General features: G+C 37.2%; 1 protein-coding gene across 1 annotated transcript; it reads right to left on the bottom strand.

Annotated features, from left to right (window-relative positions):
• Positions 1-12,063: 12,063 nt before the first annotated feature.
• LOC121295455 (glucagon receptor-like) lies at positions 12,064-24,919 on the bottom strand (the record flags this gene model as incomplete). The annotated part of the gene is made up of 12 exons (XM_041220091.1): positions 12,064-14,876; positions 15,735-15,776; positions 16,405-16,543; positions 16,654-16,742; positions 18,170-18,239; positions 21,411-21,471; positions 21,711-21,870; positions 22,550-22,709; positions 23,139-23,245; positions 24,004-24,110; positions 24,268-24,375; positions 24,811-24,919. Coding segments are annotated over 12 exons (1,401 nt in total), but the record flags the coding sequence as incomplete, so codon positions are not given.
• Between the last annotated feature and the right edge of the window lie 2,392 nt (positions 24,920-27,311).

The following is a 27,311-nucleotide window of genomic DNA, read 5'->3' as shown; positions in this document are numbered from 1 at the left end:
TCAGATATCATCAGCAAACCAGAGAGCTCTCAGCCACATGACACCCTGCACTTCACACTGTAGCTCTTGTAATAAAAGAACCAATGATGACCTATCCATGATTTTCATTATTTATGTGAAAATGCTATAAAATGTCACATTGCTTGTCAATATAAATTTCAGCATATTCAAGAAAATAGTTTTTACATTGCACACATTGTACGAAAAATCCCCCCAGGATGCAGAAAGCACAGGCTTACATTTTTACAACTAATCAGTATTTAAATCAAGGAATCCTGGTTGGTGGGGGTGGGGGTGGGGGGTTATGATGAGGGTTGGGGTTGGGGTTATCTTTATGTGGGGGGTGGAGACCTAGCAACTGGAAGTACAGTTGGAGTAGGAGCTATGACACCTATGTTCTCCCAGTGGCGGAAGTATACAAATTGAAATGTGCTGTCTTGATTCTTGTATGGTGAGAGGCAAGGCGGTGTCCACTCTTCCCACAATGTCTCAGGAAGCCACAACTAGCTACCCATACTGAAAATTTTAAAATCTGTGCGATGACACACTGCGATCTTCTTCTCACACCGGTAACAGTCACAGGGGACATGTAAAACACCATTCACAAACATTCATCCACATTCTCACCTTTGCTTCTTAAATAAAAGCAACCTTTAAATCCTCACATCCCAACGCTGTCCTAATAACACAAATATATAGACTGTCAAGTCTTCCATCTCTGTCCGTTCTTCCTAGGTTGTTTCCATTATGACTGGTAATAGAACACACAGTTTACAAAAATGTCACAGCTCCAGGATATTTTGTACAGCTGCTTATTTAAGTCAGTCAGTCATGATGATCTTGCGTTAATCCAACTTTCTATTATTAAAACCAGCAATAAAATACAGAACAGCATTTGGATTTAACACCATTTTCGCATTCAGTCTTACCCTTTTCTAGCACTAGTGAATACCCTTGGGTTACTTGACATCTAAGCTGGCTGGTAATTTGTGGCAAGCGGAGGTGGACAGAGGAACTCAAAGCTTGATACAAATGACATTGATGACATACCTTAGCCTGACTTGGCTGTTTCTCAATAAAAACTAAATGATGTAAAGTATATTGAAAAATGTACTTGATGAAAGATCTGTGTAACCTTGTATCTTATTTAGAAAATGTATTGGATATAACAACCAAGAACCAACCAACGTTGATAAACCTTTATTTAAATTAACCTTTATTTAAATTGTAAAATTAGATGAATACTTAAAAAGGCAAAACAAACAAAAAAAAACAACAACAACAACAAAAAAAAAGTTTAACTAGACACCGCTCCAGTATGTTTGTTTCCATTAAATAGATTACATATCGACTTGCTTCTACCAAAAGCTGCTAAGGGTCATGTATATGGGTCATGAACCCTCCATTGAATAATCAAAGTATTGCTTTGGACTAATTTGTCCTGTAATAATGTGTTTTCTTAAGGCACTTTGTGTATGAATCACATGTGTATTTAGTATTGATTATTACTTTTACAAGGGACTCCTTTTCCCAGTTTTTTTTCACAGAAAACCTCCAAACTGAGGTAACATCCAAAATCTTTGTGCACTAGACTGCTTGGTTTTAAATGAACAAACTACAGTGGGAAGAAATTGATTCCTGTGTTTTTCACTGTGTACTTTATTTACCAAGAAAGGTTAGGTTGGTAACATAACCTAAGGTCCTGGTATGTATTTGTACCTTTTATCTTCAAAGTAAACTCAGTGCTGATAAAGTTTAAGCAAAATGAAAGGGTGCTAGAGACAGCTCACAGAGACCAGGGTGACAGGGTCAAGCAGCCTGAAAGCTTTTACTTATACCTGTAAATACCCTGCCAACAGAATTCTTAAATTCATCACTGGTTTAAAATGTTATTTTCTACATCACTTTTATGTCATCTAATACATTACAATGCTTTTCTGACATAAAGATAGTAGGTATTTATTTTGGGAACACCTCGTAACTTATACAGTGGTATATAAACAAAAAATCTTTCTTTCTGTTAGTAATGCACATTTCCCCTGCAGTACTTACATTTTTCATAGATTTTATTACCAGTCCTCCATCTTTTTATGGTGTTTGCAACCAGTATAAGAGATACTTATTGTTGTTACACAAATAAGTTTTTTTTCATATGTCTGTGTTTACGTTCTTTACCCTACAGTAGCGGCTCTTCGGATCTAGTTGCCAAGTAAAAGGAATGGCAGAAAACAGATATCTGAGACCTTCAACCTTCATTTAGGTCCCATTTCCCTGCTCTCAACTTAGTACACATTCAGCGCTGTATTCTTTTTGAATTGCAGGTGTTCTCATTCAATTCCCAAATCTATCCACTGCTTCTAAAGAAAACGCTGACCCTGTTGAAGTCCTTTTCATTATGACAGGAGGAAATTATTTTGTAACAGTGTGGGAAGTCTTCTTTGAAGCCTGACTGTCTTTGAGAAGAATGTGAAATCAATGTTGCAATGTGTGAATAAATAACAATTAACATTGGGCAACGTTTATTTAATAGAAGGGGTGTCCCTGAAGAAATGAGAACTGATTCAAATGTTGTATTAGCTGCCAGTTTGATGTTCATTATTTTGAATGGATCTGAAACTGGTCCTCCAGGATTTGTAAAATATTGATCGCCTCACAGGCTTTTGTTATACCGAGCTAGGGATCAGAGCAGGACAGCGGGAGCTGAACACATTGAAATGCATTGAAATGCCACCAATGATCAAGCTATCATCTTAAAGTAACCAATGATTATGACAACACAACTTTTTGTTATCCAACACTGAAACAGTGAGACCGCTGTTCTCATAAAACCAAGACAATTTGTACTTCATACTTACAGTTATTTTTGACCATGGGTGGGTAATTTGGTGTACAAAAGGTAAGATGCCATAGAAAAGGTTATTGTCTCATCTAAAATTGTCACCACAAACTGGGTAATGTAATTTTCAGATTATAACATGCACTAAATGTTTTTAGTATTTTGAATTCTCTTGTATTTATTATTTAATATCTGACTGGTGGTCAACCTTGAATAATATAGTCCCCTTGAGTAATGGTGTGGAATTCAAAGAAGAGAATACAACGAGACAGATTTGTCAAGATTTTATTACTCCACAGTCTGCACATGTTTATTTTGTCAAATTAAATTAAAGTATGTTATAAGACTAGTCACTAGTTACTGTGAAGGTTAATTTAAGGACTCACAACTTCCAAAACTTCTTGTCATTCTTCCAGCCCCAGTGAAGATCATTTCAAAATCACAGTACTTCCCTGTGTTGGGCCACCTCTACCGCTAACACAGCCTCATGTTCCACTCCTATGCTGACAACACCGAGCTCTACTTAAAACTTAGCTGCCCTGAACCTCGGAAACTGTCATCTGCTGCCTTCCCTCACAGTATGAAGCCTTGGTGTATTTCTTGACAACAACCTCTCCTTTGATGCCCACATCTTCTCCGTGGTCAAGTTTTCCTTTTACCATCTTAGAAACATCTTCAAAGTCCGTCCCTACCTTTCCTTCCCAGATGCGGAGATACTTTGTCATGTGTTTGTCTCCTCTCGACTCGACTACTGCAACTCTCTATATGGTGGTCTCCCGGCACGCACCATAAACTAATTGCAGCTAGTTCAGAATGCCGCTGCCAGGATCCTTACCAGATGTAAAAAATGTGATCAAATCAGGCCTGACATCACTCACATCCATCCTGTCACAGTCACAATTATGTTTCCCGCTCTAAATCATAATGTCACTGTAGTCACACAAAGAAGCTCCCCTAGAGGTGATTAACAAAGCTAATTCCCGACTGGTTTAGGTGAAGGGATATTGGAAGAAAACTACTTGTGACACCTGATTTAGGGTTCTATCAATCCATTGTGACGTTATTGAAGTTGCATGGGTCCCATGCTGGGAATTTAGCTCTGCAAGAAAAAAACTATTTAGTGGTAAAGCATGACTCCCAAGCCACTGACCTTGAGTTTTATTGATGTCGGAATCATTACAACTCTGGCACTACAGGAATTCAGACAGTCGCTGCAGTTATTATCCTGTTTTATTTCTTTCTCTCGCTGTGGGAACACTAAGTAAAAAAAAAAGTTCAATGTCAAACAGTTGAACAACTTCAACGTACTATCAAATTTGAATTACCAAGTATTAAATGACAGTCTGCCTATAGCTACCTCTATACAGATAAATCTCTGTGTACACTGTAATCTGTGATTTCGATTTTAAATCTCCTTTTTAATATTTAAATAACACCTGACCAAAGTCTTTATAAACAGGGTTAGCTGTATTGTATTAAAGCTCTAAGGTAAGTGATGATTCCTCACAACAGAGCTTTAAAGCTTTATTAAGATGACAAGTGCATCATTAAATTATTTACAAACAAGATGAGGCCATTCGACCCATCAATGACTCATGGGGCATTTTGAAAACGTTCCTCCTGTTTGCGACTTGGTTCTGACAAGGACAACTAGGTTTCTCATTAGCCAAGAGACATGCCTAACTAACTGAAGAAGGACAAAGGAATAAAATACAATACTGAAAACTGCACAAAAAGCACCTGACCAGATTTGTTTTAATAATGCTTACTGAATCATTTGTGCTTAGAAAACTGTAACTCATAGAGAACAAAAATGAGTTCAAGACTGAAGAATGCTTGGTTGGCTCTTAAAGACAACTCCTGCACTGCAAGTAAATCACTAGTAGATAGTTCACCTGTAGACAAAAGGAATGGAGTTGCACATGCAAGTTACGGCTGTTTGTGGCAATCACATTCCTCCCAGTGTTTTTGGATCTAACGAAAAAAACAGCACTCTTCCTCATCTCTACATTTTTTAATCTCTGTACCTATTCTTAATTAACCCTGTTGCAACACTTCCAAAACATTCACAAATGTGGACCGAGGTATGGATAACCCTAACAGAAACCAGGCCCCAATTCATTTGACACTGCTTTATTGACTCCCCCAGCTCAATCAGAGAACAGTGAGCTCTTTTTCTCTAAACTGTTGCATGTAAGCTATAAACTGGGAGTTGAATAGGACAGCTGGGTGGATTTTCCTCTGTCCCGGTAAAGCACAACATGATGCTATTGATGGGCTGACAGTCCTGACAGCTGTGGAGCTTGCATGCTGTGTGAGTTCACTGCAAGCTGCTCTCAATCCCCAGCGGTTCTCTCAATGCTCTTAAAATGACACGCTGTCGGTAGCTCTGCGTTTCCACATTAAACCCCCCCCCCCCCCCCACGTCCAAAATCAATCATTTTCTCCATTCTCCAGTTAATTAAAGACTAAAATAAGCACGTTGAAAATATGGCCCCTGTGTGTCAAAGAAGATATGGAATGAGTATCATCTTAGACTGGCTTTAAACTATTGCTTATAGGGACACAGCAACATCTGTATCAACACGCCAGTGTAAAACATTAATGTTAAATAGAACTAAGTGAGTGTAGTTACCACGGTACAAAAGCCTATAAGTACTCCCACTGTTTTGAAATACACTTTCAAGCAAAACTTACCAAAATGCTGGGAAGTCAGTTCTTTTGAACAAAATTGTGTGTGTGTGTGTGTGTGTGTCTGTGTCTATATATATATATAGTAAGGCATGTAGCAGGACAGGGCGGCCTGTAATATAAATATATTTTGTTTTAAAGCCTCGATCCCTGCCAAGGTAATTGTTTTGTTTAATTACTAATTATCACCTGCACCTGGCAATTATTGAAAATTAGGGTATAAAAGGGAAGCAGTCAGTTTGCTCGAGGCTGCTGCTGCTGTTGAGTGAAGAGCCCGATGGAAAGTTGTAAAGGTCTGTTTAAAACCCTATATAGTTTGGTGTGTTGTGTCGTAAACTCTGTGTGTGTGTGTGTGTGTATATATATTATATATATATATATATATATATATATTATATACACACACACACACACACATATATATATATACAGTGTATGTTTATATATATATATAATAATATATATATATATATATATATATAATTATATATAATTATATATATATTAGATATATATATATATATATATATATTATTCCATAAGTTTACGGAATAAACAAAATAATTAATTGAATTCAGGATTATTAGGAAATAAATAGATTTAAGACAGTGTATCAGATGTGACATTGTCAAATAAATCTTTAAACTTGACTGTGATTCTAAAAGTTCATATTTTATTCTAGATTTTGTTTCCCAATATATTTCTCTGGCCAGATGCTTTTTGTCGTTACATTTTTGTTTTGTTTTTGGCAACCTGCAACACCAGCAGAATGCTGCTATTTGTATTGTTGTTTTACACAGCATGGACTGTAAAAGCCTATAGAATATTGACTCCACACACCTACTAGCTACAATTTAGATCTCTGATTGGGTACATAAGTAGCAGTCAATCACAGTGCTTACAATGCTGTAAACAGCATGAATAGAAAGGATAAGGATGGCTTCACAGCCACAATTACTACTCCGTTATCTGGAGTTATTTGCAGGTTTATAGTCTTTACGTTATAGACTAATACTGTATATGTGTTTCCAATGTCTTTTTTTAGTATCTTTTGTGGTTACAAAATCTGTGTTGGATACAGTATTAGAATATCATGAATAGAGCTGCAGGGAGCGGTTGTCCAGAGTTTCAAACTTGCACAAACATTCAATTTCAAACATAAACTTCAAAACTCCTAAACTTCCAAGCTGTCAGCTTGCAAGCATGAGCACACATGTAGAAGAAGCTCTAGAACATCACAGTAAACTTGCCTCATCCACATTTTTCTTTGGCTTTATTGTACTGCATGTGTATCACTACTAAGAAACGTAGACTTGTTATAATTATTGAATTGCCCCTAGGACACTTAACCCACTTTGAACTGAACCCTAAAAAATACAAATATAAAGTTTTCTGAGAACATCATTTTATTTTTTAAAATGGCACTTTTCATAATTCATAATTCAAGTGCTTCTGTGTACAGGGGTGCAAATCGTTTTGAAAATTGATGCAAAACTGTTTTGAAAGTGTAGCTCCAGAGAGCCTACTAGTGCCAAATTATCAAACCCTGCTGTAATCAAGCCCCCCTTACAACTTCTCACATGACATGAACCTTCTCTCCTGTGTATGTGGGTGGGTCACGCAAGAACTGCAGACCCTATGAAAAACTATCATCATCTACAGTTGCTAAGGAGTAAAAAAAACAAAAAGGAAAAATAAAAAGAGAGTCTAGTGCCAAAATGTAATGTTGTTGTCACTACATTTTCACCCCTGTTTTTACATGCACTTACTTTTTGTAAACTCAATATGATAGCACCTCTTGGCTTGGTCTCTTGGAGTGAAGGTAACCTCCAGGTAACACCATTTTAGAGATAACTTCAGGGCACATCAAGTGTGGAAGCCAAGTGAATAAAATCCAACAGAAGGTTTTTATGAAATGTCTAGTATTTTGATTTTTTCTTGTTTCAAGGTCCTGTTCTTAACACAAAAGGGTTTAATGCTGCCTCCTCTATCAATCTGACATTTGGCTTGGCAACAGGCTTCTGCCCCTGTGCAGCTAATGAACACTTAATGACACGTGTTTATATCAAACCTGTACTGTGTCATGTAATCGCAGGAAAAAGGGATTTGGAATCCCAATGAAAGTGAATAGCAGAGGGATTCCACTTGTCAGACATTAAATAAATAATACACTCATGCACTGCTAATAAAGTGTTGAATTTCTTGTTTTTTCATTTTGTAAAAGTCATTTAGTGTATATACATTGCTTATCCAGTATTTTATTAGTTATGGTCAATCTTTTAGAGAATTCAATTGGATTTAATGATGTCTCCTTTAAGATATTTTGCATTCCTTTGTCCCTTGTAATTAACTATGTGTATTGGAAATGTTTTTTTTTTTTTTTTTTTTTTTTTTTAACTCCTATTTCAGTTAATAAGCCCCCACAGACTAGTTGAAATAGCAGCTCTAGAAGATTGATGCTGTGTTTCTTCTAAAGGTAATTAGATATAATTTAAACCATGGTTTTCATTTTTTACCGAAGGAAGGCTATTGATCATTGATAAATCAACAGCGTATCCCTGATGTCCTTTGCTACATGCACTTAGTCCCTGTTACAGCAAATCCTTTAAATTGGTTGAATTTATCCAGCATCATGTCTAGCTTTGCACATTGCAGCAGTACATGAATTCTTAAACAGATCATTTTATTGGAAGGTGTGGATATATGTTTTAATGTTTTTTTTTGTGGGGGGTGGCTGTAACCTTCTGAAGCAGAATCTAGGCTTGTGTATCTCATTAAGTCTACATAGCTTGGACTCATCCACTGGTGTTTTTAGTGGGGTGGTATTAAGGCCGGAACCTAATGAACTGTTCTTGGAAGTCCAAAAAAAAAAAAAAAAAAAGTATATGGTGGAAAGAAGTTTGCTAAATGGGGACAAAAAACATTTCAATATGCAAAACTGACAGACATGTTATTATTTTCAGTGTAGCCCGAAGCATCTCAGATTATTGTATCTAGTACAAGGAGACTAGGAGTTTTAATACTAACACGTTGAGTAGTACAAGGGAGGGGGGATTGTTACTGGTGAATATAATTGTAAAACCAATTATAGCAAAAATAAAATGTTTTTATGTATTATTATTTTTATTAATTACATTTTTCCCCCAAAAAACCTGCACATGTTCAGATTTTTTCTTTTAAAATATCTTTAATGCCAAACAAAGCACAAACAATGTGTCATTTCACATATTACAAACATGAGGTCCTTTTGAAACAACAAAGGAACAAAGCCATGGAATCTGTTTAGTACAACTCACTGTACGTGACAGCCAGAGACTGCAGTCAGGGCAACAACTCATTTCAAAGAGAAATTTAAAAATGAGGTAGTTTAACATTTCCACTGTCATGTAAAACATTGTACATATTTCTGATTTAGCTCTGAGATTATTTGTGGCAGAGCATTTGCAATTGTCGAATTTTGTATTGTTTTTGTGGTCTAATGTTCATAGGGCTATGCCGAGACCACTAAATTTATCTGGCCGATTTGGATTCAAGAGGCGAAATGCATAAAAGGTTAATGATTTAGCAAGGTGTCACATTCAGTTCTCTTTTTAAACAATAGAAAACAGATCTTTGGAAATGCTAAACTTCTCCTTTATCGGGTAGAACGAGGGGCACTTTAAAAAAGAAAAAAATCACAAATTATACATTCAGATGGATCTAAAGACAAGGTTCTGGATCAAGTGGATTCAAAAGAAAGTTTTGTCTTGTCAATATGGATACCAGCAGGTTCTCAGATAGTAAACGAAACAGTGTGAAGATCATTTGCACAATACAGGGCTCCCTCTTTACAATGGTGTAGACAGGAGCCATAGTTAAGAGACCCTGCTATAACGAGAATACTAGTGTTATTGTAATGGCATTATGGGGCAAATGGGAGCCTTGCCTGTACTGCCTTATAACCTGTTCTGCAGTATAAAGGGCTGCCTTATAAAGGGGGAGGCACCACTGCTAGATAACTCACTGTAGTTGCAGTTAGGAGTCCTAAGCTGAAGGCTGCGTTGAGCTTTACTGCTAATATGATATAAGTAACTAGGATTTTCAGACAGTCAGAGTAAATAGATTCAACCAACTTTTGATGTATTGTTATTTCTGCATTCTCCCCCACCCCCACTTCCTCAAACTCTGCTGTATTGCATAAATGTTATGCTTCAGTTGATAAGATCCTATGCCAAATGCCATGTTTGTGATTGTAATACTATCACTCTTTTCTAGGTTAAACTTGCAATAAGTGTTCTTATCGTTATCTTCGTCCTAACTTAATATCCAGCTGAAGCGTGTACAGTAAATGTGTGAAAACAGTATACCATGGAGGCAGAAACGAATAGCAGGGCACTACCAAAGACTACAGCCAGCAGATTACCCATTCAACACAAATCATTTTTACACTTGGTACATGGTAAGTCCAATGCTTTTTTTTTTTTTTTTTTTTTTGTTACAGAAATATTAGGGAGGGGATTTAAGCAATTAAATGAAATACAGTGCATGAGTAATTGAAGAACAGCAGCTGTTTAAGTTATTAAAATAGAAATGAACAGATCAGACATTTTGAAGTGTTTTGCACAAGATAAGCACAACAGCCAGAATAATCCATTCAATGTTCATGTCTTGGCAAAGATTACTGAGTGGGCAGAATATACATTGCCAGAACAATGCCCATGCTGTATGTGCAGTTGGCATTACTTTAATGAGCAAGTAAGAATCTTGTTTTTTTTACATCTACACGTTTCATGTTTGATAGGTGGTAGTATTATATTTAATTTCTAAACTCACTGAGGTTGTCAAATGGCTAAAAAGCTGTGACATATATAGAGACCAATTACCACTATTTCCTCCCCATCTAAATTTGTGGTACAATTAATGTACCTTCCAGGCTACTATTAAGATTTATATTGAAATGGTGTGGCGAATATTCTAAAATCCCACGTGGGATTGGCAGGGTGAGATCACGCTATGGACAAGCTGAGATTTGGGTTACTGGGGTGCAAACTTGGTACCTTGCACTTGCTGGCTCATCATCCTAACAAATTTACAAAAAATTCAGGCTAGTTTGGAAGATCAATTCAATTAAAAAACAAACAAACAAACAAAGAAAATGATTCTGTCGTTTCTCTTCACACTTGGAATGCTGCAGACAGGTCTGTCATGAAATTATCAATTGCGTTCGCTCCACTAAACAGGAAATCTAATTTGGTTTTGTCAAGTTAAAGTAGACTTCGCAATTGAACTAGGTCCTCATTTGACAGATGAACCTTTTGAAACTATTCAAATTCCTTTCACTTTGGTTTACCACAATAAGATAATTTACAAACCAGAGGCAAAAAAATGCAATCTGACGGCGCTAACTCAATTTTTAACAATCACAAGCAACTATTTTTGAATCAACTTGATGTTGAGAAACCTTGCTATAGCCCAGGAACTGCTTCTTTGTTGGGAATGAGAAATTCTTGGAAAATTCATAGGCATTACATCACATTAGATGTGTGCATCTGCCTGAGTATTATTACGTAGAAAAAACTCTATCATATACTGCATATACACATATTTACATATGTACCTTATATAAATTAACATTGTGCAACTAGGCTTAGAGAATCACAGATTTTTAAAATTTTTTTACATTTCCAAAAATTAATAGTGAACCACACTTCTTCAAACTCTTTGACGTAACACAGAATTCAATCATAAGTCAATCATTTTTGTTACCATTTTTTTTTCTTACGTGTCCAAAAATAAAATATAAACTATTAATTAAAACTGAAGGTGTACAACATATACACTTTTCTGAGGTGGCTATGGTGGTTCTTGCACTTCCATTTATTTCCATTTTTCAATGTTGCTTTTCTTTAAACATTTAGCACAATAATATAACGAGTGTACTGCTGCTCAATACATGTACCAACAAGTCTTAGTTTTTTTTACCATACAGCTCCTTTATCATTTTGATACAGCTGCTATATTTGTTATTTACTGAATGCGTATTAACTTCATAGCATGAAATGTGTTGCACAGAATAACTCTTTCTCTGCAAAAAATTACTCTGGACGATTAGTCCTGCTTGGGTATGGGCAGCACAAGAGGTGCATTGCTGAACACAACACAGTGCACACCATGATAGTATGGCCATATGAATGGGAAACATTGTGGAAAATGGATCCAGATGGGGGTACAAACTCTGCAAGATACTAAAAGCAACAACAGCAACAAAACAATAGAGAATCCCCACAGCTAGAGAGCAACAGCCATCAACTGGCTTCCTGATCAATGATCCATTTAGATTTCTCAACATCTAGGCAAAATTTAAGTAACATATACTGCGGTACGTGCATCAAGGGCCTATATATATATATAATATATATATATATATATATATATATATATATATATATATATATATATATATATATATATATATACATCCTGTTCAAATAAACTACAAAATTCTACCAGAAGCCATAATAGTAGTACAATATTTTCAAAGTGCAAAATCTTCAATATGCAAAGTGATATGTAATTCAATATGATAGATATATATATATCACTTACTCCCAAATAGATATAATTTCAGGTCTAACGCTGCCAACAATCCAGATACGTCAAATTAATTGAATTAATTACAAGTTGTCTATGTTCACATCCAGTAGGTAATTCTTTTTAAACTACCCCTCAGGATATGCTACAGATAGACAGAGGCTGCTTGTGTATTATATGAAAAATCATGTTCTTTTACAATTAAGACAACACTACTACAGTATTCATTTATTCTGATATTCATATCATTATACAAACAGCTGGTAAAGATAGTCAGGGCAAATGTTCAGAAAACCAAGGGAGGCGGGGTAATGAACCGCAAAGCAAGCAGCGCTGGATAAAAAAAGTGTAGGACCTCTTTTCATCCCTTTCATGGGCAGATGAGGACTGCAACAGCTAGCAGGTATTCAAACAGAAGCGAAAAAGTGTTTGTTTAGCCTAGCTTACTTTTGAACGTTATTAATCATACTAATAGGCATATTTGTTTGGTTTGTCATAAAAAACATTTGGACCTGTCTGTTGACCAGTGCTTTCAAGCACTCTGTTTAGCTTTAGAAATGAAACTCTGTATGTTGTAGATTAGACAGAAGTGACAGGCACTGGAGATATATAAGTACTTCTATAATTATGTCAGAACTAGTAAACTGAGCTGTCAAACAGCATGCATTGTCTTTGGATGTAAAGAGAGGTGTACATTTCATGGTTTCATTCATTTGTTCTAAAGACTACAACCCTGGGCTTATCCACATAGATGGGATGACAAGTAGAACATAAACACCCCACACTATCAGTGTGCTGCTTCCTTTTTCCAATTTCAAGACTACAATTTTTCTTAAGACATAATGTCAGCAATCGACACAGTTTCTTCTACATTACCTTCCCCATTTCAAATGATGATGGTTGAATGTCTTCAGGACAGTTTTAAATAGGAGACCTATCACAGTGAGATGCACCAGACCTCTCTAGGGTTTACTATAAACTTTTCTTCCAATTCCACTTGCTTGTTTTTGTTCATTATTTCTCTTTTACATAATATTGTTACCAAGCATAACAGTTACTTATACTGTACCATGCACATCCACTTACATTGTAGGCTTGTTGCAGATGACTCCAAGCAAATTATAACACAAAAAAATATGTCTATATATTTTAGGGTAAAAAAAAAAATTCTGTAAAAAAAGGCACATATTTTATAACTTGATCATGCTATCATCCAATCTTTGAAAAGAGCAGTCCCTAGTATAAATTAAAATAATATTAAAACAAAAATTGTATTAAAAATATAAGCAAAACAAACCCCACAAACTTTGGCTCTTGACCTTATTTGCTAAATTAAATTAAAAACAAACATGCGATACATTATCTGTGTTCCCCTGTTTTCTTCGCTCAGTGTAGAGATGTTCTACTGATAGGATTCCAGGTCTCTTCTTTGTTTCCTTAAAGTTACCAATATGAACATAAAACCTGTAGGGCTGGGCTGTCTTGACTTCTTTAAAAAGGTGCAATATCTGATTGGTCATTGTTTGCCAGCTCTAAGAGTCTCACATTCCCTAGCAGCAAGCATATGATGAATCCCATACATTATCCAGAATAACACTCACAACATTCAACAGTAAGAGTTGCCTTTTGGCTTCTGAGTGAAGTGGTGAACAGACATGAGTGGTCTGAGCATGTGACTCCAGTTTCGGGATTAGCATATCTGTTATATACTTTCATGCCATGGTGTGACGATAATTCAGCACATGCAGTTACCTTCTCTCCAGCTAAGAAAGGATAAATCATTCAATCCAATGATATTGGCTTAGACGAATTTCCACGGGCTATTGCAGAAATGTGGATTACCATTGTGCTTGTCTGGTCTGTCTTCTCTCTTCCTTTTTCTCTTTTTCACATCTAAAACATAATACTGTAGAAAGCAATGTTGCAAAGACAACACCACAATAGTATGCAATTAAGGAAGTATACTGTACAAAAACTGAAAACGGTGGCAAGTAATAACCACTATTAAACGTGTGTAGTCCTCGCATTAATGTACAGTAGCCCTAAATCTGACAACATTTCATAAGACTTTTTGCTGCACCTATCTGTACCTCATAGGATAAACTATGAACAGAGTTCTGAAGGCCATGGTCGAGCAGGCAGCCTAAGTGCTTTACCACAAACAAACAAACAAAAAGCTGGGTCCTCGAGCAAATCATGAAACTTCTGTCACCATTTGATAGCTGCTGCTAAAAGCATTATTATTAATTTACATTGTTTCAGTTCTTAGCCACATTGAAAAGCCATAGTTTTCCTCAATTTAGCTTTGAAAAAGGCTTCTTGGTGAATCCTTGATTGTTGCAGGCAGCTCGACAACACATTGTTAAAACTTAATGCTGAAAAGCCGTCTTCAAAAGGCAAGAACACCTTAATTTTCCCAGCCAGGAAACTGAGGCTTGCTTACAGCATACAGGCCCCAGCCAAGCCCTCAGTCCTTTGAGTTGTTATTTTATTACCTCTTCGGGGTTTTCTTCCCCACTTTGGTGGCAGGTCAGAAGTTGCTCTCGGCGTTCTCTTGAGGGAACTCGCAGCAGTGCATTGCCTCGGTCAGGCTGTTCTTGGTCTTGTCCATGCCATTCTGGTAGCTGCTCACCAGCTTGTGTTTCTCACTGGCAGGTGGGGCGGGTACACTGTTGCCATTTTTAACATGTGACGCTTGGCTGTAGGTGTGCCGGTACTCCTCTTCAATAATCTGGCCCAGCTTCCAACGCTTCCACTTCTTCAGAAGCTCCGACTGTACCTGCAAAGGGAGAGGGTAGCGATTTAGCATGTCAACCTTCTCCTAGCACAGTCCTATTGTTAGACAATGTTGCAGAAACTTCCCTGTAGACCATAATGTTTCACACCCATTTTTATTAATTAGACTTTGATTTGATTTTGATGCAAAGTTTTCCCTTTTTTTCTTTGTTATAAATAATAATAATAATAATAATAATAATAATAATAATAATAATAATAATAATAATAATAATAATGTCACTGTACTTTATGTCTACATAACATATAGATCAGATGGACAAGAAATTATAAATCACGTGCCATATTTCTAAAGGGGCTTAAAAGACTGCTACAACACTGTTGTTTTGGATTGTTTTCAATTCTACTTAAACGCTGACATTACTGTTTTGTGGCCAAATGGTGCATCACATAGTGTCTCTATCATTTTCCTTTGCATATCATCCTCCACATACCCGCCAGTGTTCGCAAAGCTCTGACAGTGTTGTGCGAATTATGAATCACCCTATATACCTGGATGAGTGTGTGTCAGTCTGGTTCTGGAGATAAGATATAGAAGTACTTTTTTAAAAACATCTATTGTCAAAATTATACAACGACAATCTACAGATCAAAGAGGCGACCTCGTTTCTCACTTGTAACATGGATTGCTATAGTCTTAATAATAATTTCCCATCATCCTTTGCTTGTTAGGAACCCTGTGTCTTCCTCGATGGTGTTAGATACCAGCACCAGGTGAAAATGAATAACTGCTGGGTTTTCCATTACTGGCCTCCCCATAGCAGAATCACCTTTTCCACTGTGCCAGAATTCTCTCTAAAAATGTAGAGAGAGGAAATTGAGTGTCTTTAATCTAACTCACCTCTTTATTAACAAAACAGTACAAGATAGCAACCAGCAAGCCCTAGTAGAAAAGGAGACAGGACACAATTAGGACACAAGGAACAGATGGAAATGCCAGTGAGAAAAGAAATATAGTTACATACTGGTAGAACTATTGTATTGATAGTGCCACACACGCAATGATTGTAATGTACAAAAAAAGCATTTGGCAAAACGTACTGAGGCTTCTTGTTTCCAGACTCAGACTCTTTAGTAGTTACTGTTACATTGGTATCCCTGAGTAGATCATTGGTTCTTTTTAAGATGCAAGCCCAAGATTTTGATGAGCAAGCCCTCTCATAGTGCAATGGTACTAGCCATGGCAGTCAGCCACTATTGCAAAACAGTTTGAGTAAAATGAAGACTAAACATTGTTCTGCAATGCCAGTAAATCAATAATATTTGGGATTTATTACAACTATGGTACAGACTAATAAATACAATTATTTGCATGGATTTGAAAGTTAGACACAATACAGTGAACGAGAGGCAGACTCAAAGTAGAATCCCCAGTGAAGATCAGACTCAACACTGTTGTATTTTTTGATTGATTCCCCTGCCGAGTGGGGTAATACACTACATTGTTAGTAATGCTGGATTGTTCTCATGTTCTTTTCAAATGGTGTCTTCGAAAGAACAGCAGGCTGCACCTGGAAGGAGTTGAAGAACAGCTCAAAGAAGAGCTTGACATGACGCAGTGTGCCCTTGGCGTGCTCGTCCGTCACGAAGGCGAACACCACCTCGTGGATTCCCAGCAATGGGATCAGGATCAGGGTTGACTTGGCCAGTCTGCAGGGACAGAGAAACAAAAGTTAGAAATGGTTAGAACTGGTCGCCTCAGCATTTGGAAAACCAAAAACCTTGTGCTTAAAAACACAAATAGCAAGCACTAAACTCACCGGAATTTGTAATCCGTGTATCGCATTTGGTGGGCCCTTAGCTTTGACACAAGAATTTGTATTATTCGGATGAAAATTAAGAAATTGATCTAGAAAAAAAGACAGATAATAACAAGATTATTAGCTTCTTAGCTTAAACATGGCTAAATATTTAAGATGACCTGGTAACCACAGGGGGTTCAATCAATAAATACAAACGAATGCCAAACCTTTATTCAAAACAGGCTTTAAATAAAGTGTGAGTTCATTTTGGGCCCACAGACTGGGGTTTAATTTAATTTAATTTTTGGTGCAAACCAAACCAAAATCAGACCCAATTAGGTATACTATGAAAATGAAACCAGTATTGGGAGCAAAGTGAACTTGTTGGGGGCTGGAGGTGGCTGTCAAGCTAAAGACAAATGGTGAAAATGCAATGGAGCTGCTATTGGAGGATATGAGTGCGGCAGGAGCTGTTTTAGCCTGTGTTGGAGTCATTGTACTGTAAAGGAAAGCATGGAACATACAGGAGGGAATATGTAGATAAACCGCAACAGAAAAACAAGTGTGAAAAAAGTTTTCGGATCCTTGCATACAGTGGTGCAAGTCACAGCAAAGGACCAACAGAGATGGAGTTCTGGCATCTATCATCTTTTAAGGGCCCCCGGTGTGACATGAACAGGCCCATTGCAACAATAACGCATAGAATAATCTCTTATATTACTGCTGTCTGCCAGAACTATGCAAAAATAAAGATTCTGAGATACAGACTGTGCAAAACACATTTACACATAAATCTCAATTGTGAGTTTTTCTCCTGCAAATCAGTGCATATTGAAGCATGCATTAGGTATGTGAAGACAGCAAGGGGGTACACTGGAAAGCTCTGTTTCTTGAAAAAACCTGCATTACAAACATGTTGTTCAATGGTAATGTATAGAATACAATGAGAATGCAACAGTCCTGTGGAGCAATGGGAGCTTTAAGCTAGATCTTGGGGTTCATTTAAGTGACCTAAACAGAGATTTAAATATCACCACAAAACTGAGAACCAAGATTATGAAAATCAAACAACTAACAGTGCAAGTCTCTTAGGTTCAGAGGTTTTCAAACATTTAAAAAATATTTTCAATAGGGAACCCCAAATGAAAATGGAGGAATAGGCAAATCACAAAAAAAAAAAAAAAAAAAAAGTAAAGTAGACATGCATTTTATGTAGAAGTATCACAATGCCTGCTTGTCACCACAACTACAAAAGGAGATATAGGTAGGTTCATTTGTATGCTGGTTTATAAAAGAAAAGTTTCTAGAATTTGGTACCTGGACCCCCCCTCCCCCTCCCCTCCCCCCCCCGGGAGGGAGGGGAGGGGAGGGGGAGGTCCATTAGAACCATTCATTTAAAGGAGTTCTATCAGCCAACATTTAGATCCATTGAACAGATGGATCCATTGAAGAGTACCCCCTTTTGTCTCTAAATAGGAGTAATGGAACTACATTAATCACTACTGTGCAATATGGAAAACCTGGTCAAACTCACCAAGATAGAGAATATTATCGGGGACCGAATGATCCACCAGAACCCCATGTTCAAGTTTCGTTCCCAGCACCTACAAGAGGAGGAAAAAAGCAAAGCTTGTTAGAATATGTAAGTATTACATGCATCTAAAAATCAAGTAATCCAGACATCAAGACCCCTCTCCCAGCCTTCTTGTGATCTTCTTAGTTCTCTGAAAGCCTATTAAGTTACTTTATCCTGTAATTATTTATTGATCCTCTTACATCAGCAAAGATGGCTGGGTTTATCTTAGGCTTGCTCGTCATATAATCCAGGTGGTTTTATTTTCTAATGTACTAAATGTCCTAAATGTGTTTAAGAGGCTTATTGCAAACCAACGTTTGTCTGCTATTGTTTTCTATAGTAATTCAAATCAGCCTATGTAGCATTAGTCAATAAATCATATTGCTTTCTTGTTACTATAGTCTAACTACTGCGTAAGTTAATGACAGAAAGGGCTGCTACTCAATCAAAGATCACAGCAGTTGCATACTTCCCTTTGCTATGCTGTTTTTATAAATGCAGTGATCGATTCTGTACGTGAAAGAGGTTGAATAGTGCCAATGAACGGGCAAATGATTAGCAAATCCACCCATTTTGTTAATATGCTTTTGCATTTAGTTCCTTGTAAATTGGATTAGATACATCTTTATATATATATATATATATATATATATATATATATATATATATATATATATATATATATATATATATATATATATACACACACACACACACACATATCATTAACACTAATGAGGCCTGTTCTGAGTTGAATGAGCAACTGTTGGTGCTCATTGTAAATCAATGCGTTATTTAACAGATTAAGATTGAGGTCATTGACTCTAATGCTACACACATTGTTAAACCAGTGACTGAACTCTCTGCTATGTCAGTTATTTCATTTGTGCCTTCTCTTGCTCTGATCATAGGGCGCTGCTCTCAGGAAAATATGTTCATAGGAAGTCCTAATAAAGTTATTCTATATTTACACATTTTCATAGATTTGTTTGCGCTTATGACGCACCCAACTTAATATAATCACTTATCTTGCAGTTGACCCTGTTAAATTGCAACATCACCTTGGTTGGATGTTGCTCAACCAGCTCTATTTATACTTTATTTCAGTTTAGGAAGTGCTGTAGGACTCTGTTGCACGCACACACACACACACACACACATATATACTGTGTATATATATATATATATATATATATATATATATATATATATATATACACACACACACACACACACACACACACACACACACACAAAACAGATTCATGCATTGACATGGACACGCAATAGCCCAGTAAACATTTCCTTTAAGCTAAGAAGTTAATTCGGTCCATATTATTTATTACTAAAACTCAAATGTTAGCTTTAACAAACATAAAAAGTGATGCACACAGCTAGATATGTGTAATGCTCCAATAAAAAGCTGTTGACTTGTTTAAAGACAAGTTTTTTATAAGTACTTTTAATGTCTTGTTTTCTTTTTGATTAATGGTTCACAGGTGAGGTGCAAAACATCAGGCTGCTAAACTGATCAATTAAGACTGTTGCTTTGTGCTCTTCATCTCTACAAACAACGTTCTTGAAATCGGAATGACGAAGTCATTTAGGCAAGCATGTTAAACTTTAAACGTTAAACTGTTTTGTATTTTAATTTGCTACTCACGTGGCACGTCTGCACGTCTGATGTAGAAGCAACCAGGTCAAACCAAGCAGCCACTGCTAACAGCAAGCCACTGCTAATAGCTTATGTGTGGTACCTTTCATACATATAGCTTCATCATGCCACACCTGGGCTGCCACAGGGACTACCCTTCCCAGCTTCCTGCCCTACAGTGAGCAGATTCCAGATTTGCATGCATTTTTTCCTTTTTCTTTTTCCTGAATCTTTTTTTTTTTTTTTTTTGCAGGTAGTCAGCAAGGACATGATGTGGGCTTTTAGTTTTAGTACAGCACACATGTAACATTTGTATCAATTAACTGGTGACATTATCCATGAACAGCTGAGGAGTAGTGCATGTACTACTTGACATGTGTAATATGAACTAGTTGGACAATGTAAACAGTGTATCTACAGTATGTTCTAAAATCTAATTAGGAAATAAAGTTACAATAAATAGATGTCTACAATTGTTTAGTTCTGCAATAATTTAGCAAAACTCCAAAACAGCTAATTCAAAAGTATTCATACCCTTTGATGTTAAGAGAGTATTGTCTGCAAGGTGCTAAATATTTCAATATGATAATGCAGAACCTAATTCTAGAAAAGTCTAGAAATGCTGGATTGTAGCTGAACATTCTTAGAGAATATAAATCAGGTTAGGTATGGGATTATTGCTGTCATTACCAGTAAATCAATATTGTATATGATTTTCAGAATCACATCGTTCTGAATGAAAATACTACTTCTGTTGAAAATATAGTACTGTACAACAAAACCAACTACAGTACATTTAAATGGAAGCTGACTTATTTTAAAACACAGTCCTTTCAACTATGTATTTTCTAACATTCTATCTTTTTTGTGTTCCCTGATAAAACAGACAAGTGTTTATCTTTTACTGCTGTGTTATTCCCCCAACTCGTGCGCTAACAAATTTCAATGAAAGAATGAAATACCCCTCTGGATGAAAAAATAATCTAACAGGAGGATCGTTTTCAGGTAGTTAAATATTCGAGAAGAATTGCTGGAAATATCCTGCCTTGACCCTGATGAATCAAATCTTCCATGAACGATCTATCATCATGATCCATCTCTTGTGATATGTCAGATATAAGAAAAAAATAAGGACTGAAACGACAACAGTACCAAAGAAAAGAGAAATATGCGCTACAATTTATGTCTCCCTGTACAGTTCCTCAAACCCAAGTCATAGTTTTTCTTTCCATACGAAATGTGTGTGTGTGTGTGTGTGCAGGGCAGGGGGTTGTTCGGGTGGTAGGGGACAGTTTACAACATGCTCACCTACATACACGTCAAACCAGACGAAATAATCAGATACGAGTCACACTCCTTTAACCGTCACTGAAGTCAAAGGCTCGGTGAGTGAGTGGGGTTCCATTTGCAAAACAAATTAATGAGAGATTTGAAATATTGTGTCTTTCCATTTTCTCAGCCTCTGAATGTGGATCATTACCACCATATAGTGTCTGTCTAATGCCACATTGCATTTTTCATCTTAGTCCTAAAAGAAGCACTTACTGCGTGTTTTCAAACATGTATTTTACAATGATCCAGGGCACAACAAATAAAAGGGGTGCTCCTGAAAGAAAAGAGCAAAGAAACCAAAGGATTAATAAATATGATGCTTAGAACAAAACTGGAAACCGGATTTCCAAACTTTAATTGTTTTGACAATAAATAGCACATTTATGTTGTTAATAATAATAATAAATAATAATAATAATAAATAATAATAATAATAATAATAATAATAATAATTAACCTTACATATAAGAATAAATGGAAAAAGGCTTGGAATAAGTATACCAGATCACTTACCCCAGCCTATACATAAATAGATATTGAAGTAGCTCTTCTCTGTGAAGATAGTGATGACCAGCAGGTTGTGTAGGTAGATGCCTTCGACCAGCAGCCAGGTGTAATTAGCCACAACACTGTACTGCATCAGAACCAGGGCAGCTCTGCAGCCGACCACAGCCTGCAGACACAATGACACAGCACACAAATATATTGAAATGCAATTTGTAGCGTTACTATCAATAAGTAAAAATCTTGCTTTATCCAAAAGGGCAAAATACGGCTTGCTAAAAAAAAAAAAAAGTGACATAACAATAAAGAATACAATTTAGCTGCAGCTATTTCCCGAAAGTAATGATATGCTTCCATCTGTCACTGGGATTTGCTGTATATCCATCATCAGCAGCTGAGATCAAATCAATTTCAAATTGGACTCTGCCAGCCCCAGTTAGGACTGCAAGCAAACAGAACTCAGTATCTTTACCTCTGATGGTCAGCATCCAAAATGAAGGGCGCAAAAGAGGTGTTATTGATCACAGGCAACAGATCTGTCAGAATATTTTACACTGTCAGGAAAATGTTGGAGGTTGGTGAATTAATCTGTAAATATGAACTATGCAAAATCTGGATATATACAGGTGGTTTTTGTGTAATTGACTTTTTGGTTGCAGACTGGATTGTAGAAAGCAGATGATAACAGATGCTGTCTCATTTTGATATTGGAACAAGATGAGGCTTTTACAGACTGGTTTCATGGCACAGAGAGAAAAGTGGCAAGTTGTGGTTCACCCTCGGTTTTATACTGCTACTCTCCTGAATAATCAGTCACCCTCTAGTGGTGACGAGTTGTGTGACCCTACCTCATTGTTGAACCAGAGCTGGATCTTGGAGTCATCATGGAGCTTGTTGCTATACTCCCATGATCGGAGTAGCATGTCCTTGATGAGGATTGACATGGCGCGCAGGATGAACGAAACAAACAGGTTCATGTGGATGTAGTTCCTCATGCAGTGCAACTTCCTGATTCGATCAATTATAAGAGAGAACGCTGTCAGGCAAAGTGAAAAAACAGTGCAAAACATACAACCCCACCCTCCCCTAACATACATTAAAACTGTTGCTTCCTGATTCCTATCCTTGTCCGGTAATGTGATCTGATTGCAATACCGTAAATGTGACCGAAAGCACAAGAATTGAGCGCTTCTACAACAGACAAGATAAGGGGAGGCGTGATAATGTCGTCTGTGGTAAGAAAATAGATAACAAAGGCCTTTAAAGGGACACTACACTGTTAAACAACAATACATACAGAATTAGTTTACAATTGTCAAAAACAGGAAGCTAGATTAAAAAACATATCCATTCTGGAGAGGCCTTTGCAAAGTGTTAATTATGTACATTACAATTGTCTACTTTTCCATGCATCTTGCCCATCCACACTATTATCACCTGAAAACTATGAGAATCCCCAGTGCTAAAGCCAAAGCACACAGCGACACAGAGTAGCCCACTGTGTACATGATCTTGAAACTTTTCAGCGTCTTCCCAAGCCCAACCTGCACGGAAAATAAGAGGTCAAGTAATTCACTATATCAATCACTTTGGATTGATTTGCCATATAAGCACAATACAATGTCTTTCGCACTTTAAATGAGTACTAACGAAGGGTTTAAATCCATTTCCTTAGCTCTTAATAGCATTTATAACATTGAAACAGGCCCCTCTTTTGTGTTGAAGATCTTTGGGTCTTTTGCTATTTGCAAAGATTTTTCAAGCACAATTCTCTTGATCCACAAAAAAAAAAATAATAATCTGGTAGCGGTAGTGAAATTATTCTAAAGCACAGGAAGTGATCTAAACAACAGGATGTCATTTATCACAAAGGAAACAACAGCAGCTTTTATTCTGTAATGTTGTCTTTTCTAAATGTGTCCAAATTGTAACATCTTAATAGGAAATGAAATAGGCACAAATAATTAAGGAGTTACTTAAAACAATGGGCTAGAAAGTCTTTAACTCCAAATCATCATTAAACCTTTTTTTTTCTGGTGCCGTTTCTGATTTGGTAATATTTTTGGGTGTGTTTTTCCTTTTTTGATGATGTCTTTGTGAAGATCAAACCGTGTTTTCATTTTTTCAGTTCACATACTTTAGAAAATGTTTTTGAAAGTGGAAGTTTCATGAATAATCATCAGTACTAGTAAGCACTATTTGATTGTGCTACTGTTACTACCTACAAACGTGATACTTGTGATGAGGTAAGTTAGATGTCTCTTGGTAAGGTTAGTATGGTCTCTCTTCCTATTCTCCTCACCTGCTCCTCATTGTCACACTGTGTTGTGTCCCTCCAGGGCTCCCCATCGTCTTTCATGACCCACACCCCGTCCGGCCCACACCTCTGAGACACTAATCCTGTTTGGACTGAAGAATTTATGTTTATTTACCATTTACCATAAACGTAAACACTACAAGTAACAGGATTTATTGATTATGCAAAGAAAATAGCTGCAGGGCTACTTTTTTTGCATGTGGAATTTCTTTCCTTTATCTAATTTTCCACTGTTAAGCAATCATTTACCTTTGTGATACCATGGCAAATACCACGGGCAGGAGACATTGACTGTTGTGTTTGGAGACCCATCAGGCCAACACGCATATTTATCAAAGGTACGGTTGCACACAAGTTCTGAGAGAAAAAAAAAATAAAGAAAAAAGTTATTTTTCCAAAGAAACCAGACAAGTTATACACACGGTTTTCGTGTATTTATTAATTAATTTATTTATTTGATAAAAATCTAAGCACAAATGCTGAAATATTGAAACCACTGTGTCAGATTTGAGTACAACATTACCATAACTGTCATTCCAAAGCTGCAGGATGCTTTTTCACGAACAAAATGAATGAAAGAAAAAACATTGCTGTGCGAACTTAAAACAGACTATATGATGGCCATATACAGCAATGCAAATCTTATAAAATGCAAGACATTTCACTACATACTTTAAGGTACAAACTCCTTTAAACCATGAACATTAGAAGGGCTTATAGGCAAAAACAAAACAAAACACCTGAGCAATGAAATACAGAATTGTGTTAATGCTGAAATATTGATTTACACACCTGCAGAGACAGGGTCCCGGCTGATGTTTGTGGCACATTCTTCCTTGTAGCGTTCATAGTTATCTAGCAGAACCTCTATGGTTTTAGCTGAACATCCCTGAGTGTGAAAATGTACACAGCATTAGAAAAGCTTAAACTAACACATTGACATGCTTCGTCAATTGCCTGTAGCTCAGGCAGTGGTCTGGTATGCTCAGAAACAGCCCACAGCACAGCAACAGCATAATATTAAAACATTCAGACAAGTTATTACCTTGAATCAAAAACAAATGCTTCCCTATATCTCATTCAAACAGACCGCAGAAATGGGGCTGCAATGACATCTAAACAGAATATTTTTTTATATAAATTAAGTAAAATAAATCAACCGATCACTGTTAAGGATTTGTCAAAATCCCAGGACATTACTAAAGTAAAAACTACTTTTTTATATGTTTAATCGTATTTCCTTGGTACAATCTTTTTGTGATTTACAAAGTTAGTACGCTGTGTGGAGGGCGTCTCTTATAACAAAATGATTTTGCATAGTTTGAGCTCAGTTGCGTGTCGAGGTCCTCTTCCTCAAACTGCATGGGATCACATCTCCTAGAACAATAAAATCAATCCTACAAACAGTGTATTTTTTGTCCTCTTGATTTGAGATTATTTGATAGCATTTCAAGTGAATGTTCAGTTGGCAGGTGGAAGCTCATTGATATCCCAGCTCATTGTGAATGGGAAGGATCCAATGGTGCTGGTCCATGGAGGTCAGAGACAAATTACCGAAATGTCCTTTCTTAATTCCACCCTGAAATCGCTAGCCATGCAATGGGAAAATAAAGAACCAGGAAGTACTGAATCGTAGCCCAGATTACTCACAAGACGTGACTCTGTTTCTTTACAAGTTTATTTATAAGAAGGGGTGCCTCTGGGTGTAACAGTTGGCCACCTACCCAGAATGCCAGACAAATACAGTGATGTTGACTGCTAGGTGTGAGACATATGAGCTCGTCTGGCCAGAGCTGGGTACAGGCCCATACATAAACAAAACCTGTACACTGTATTTACAGAAAGTCTGTTAAGTGAATTGTTTGCAGCTCTGCTCTACTATGTTTATCTAAATAAGCAGAATGCTGCTTTCAAATCTAGCTGTGGTGAGTTTACAGAAATCATCACAAGTACTACATGACTCTAGGGTAAGTCACAATATTTACAGTGCGTACTGTATACATCACCTTTGAAATGGCTTTCTAGCAGTGCTCTGTTTGTAAAGAGTTTTTCAGATGGCGACGGACACACAAGGAGGTAAAGCACAGTAACTCTCTTAGAGTCGCTAAGAGTTCATACTTCTGTCACAGATGAATGAGATATGTCATGCGTAGGCAGCTATAATAGCTTTGCAGCTTCACTCCGACCATGCAGCAAATGCATTCACTGGTCAGACACAGATAACAGAGAGGTTTGTGGCTTTTACAGGAGAATCATGTGTCTATGAAATAATACAGAAAGTATATTTCTCATATTACATATCTAAAAGACATATGGGGTTCCCGAGTGGCACATCCAGTAAAGGCGCTCCACATGGAGTGAAGGATGCGTCCTCGGATCACAGGTTTGAATCCAGGCTCATTGTCGACCGTGACTGGGGGTTCCTAGGGGAGGGCGCACAATTGACCAAGCGCCGCCCGGGTAGGGAGGAATTAGGTCGGCAGGGGAATCCACAGTTCACTGCGCACCAGAGACCCCTGTGGCTGACAGGGCTCCTGCTGGTCTGCAGTGGAGCCACTCAGGTCTGTGTTGTCCTCCGGCACTACAGGTCTGGTGGCTTTGCTGTGGATCCACAGTGCGAGAAATGACAGGATTGGCAGGAACACATTTCGGAGGATGCGTGCTTCAGCCTCCATTTCCCCGAGTCATCGGGGGGTTGCAGCGGTGAACCGGGATAAAAGTGATAATTGGGCATTCCAAATTGGGAAGAAAACCCGGGTAAAAACCATTGGCGACAACTAAATAAAAAAAAAATAAAAAAATATCTATGTTTCTATGTTGTTCTTAAATTATCCATGGAGAAATAATTACACTTCATGGAAACAAGTTAATTTTTTATGAGGAATTATTATTAACTTGTACCATTGGTTCCTGAAGTCTACATGGCTATGGGGGACATGGTGATGGACAGAGGACTAGGAAAGGACGACTTCCAAGTCGTCTGGGTTTACAGTACATTCAACTGTATAAAGCAGTGCCTGTGGAAAGTTAAATTGAACCCAGCTTGTTATTTTGTGGATGTCCTTACCTGACTGGCTGAGAATGCTAGTATGGTTAAGAGAAACACCTGCGACATCCCTTTGTCGTGCTGTCAAAGCTCATCTGTAGTGAGGCTGGGACTCCCAACGTTCTTCAAGACCTCTGATGGGAGTTCATAGGGGACCTTCTCAGAGGGTCACTGCAGGGCCTAAACAACAACAAATAAGCATTCCACTGAAAATCCACTCCCATTTGGGCAATTAGATGAGGTTAAT

The sequence above is a fragment of the Polyodon spathula genome, chromosome 20 (genome assembly GCF_017654505.1).
Source record: "Polyodon spathula isolate WHYD16114869_AA chromosome 20, ASM1765450v1, whole genome shotgun sequence".
NCBI classification, from domain to species: Eukaryota; Metazoa; Chordata; class Actinopteri; order Acipenseriformes; family Polyodontidae; genus Polyodon; species Polyodon spathula.
This window is presented reverse-complemented; position numbering and strand designations above follow the sequence as displayed.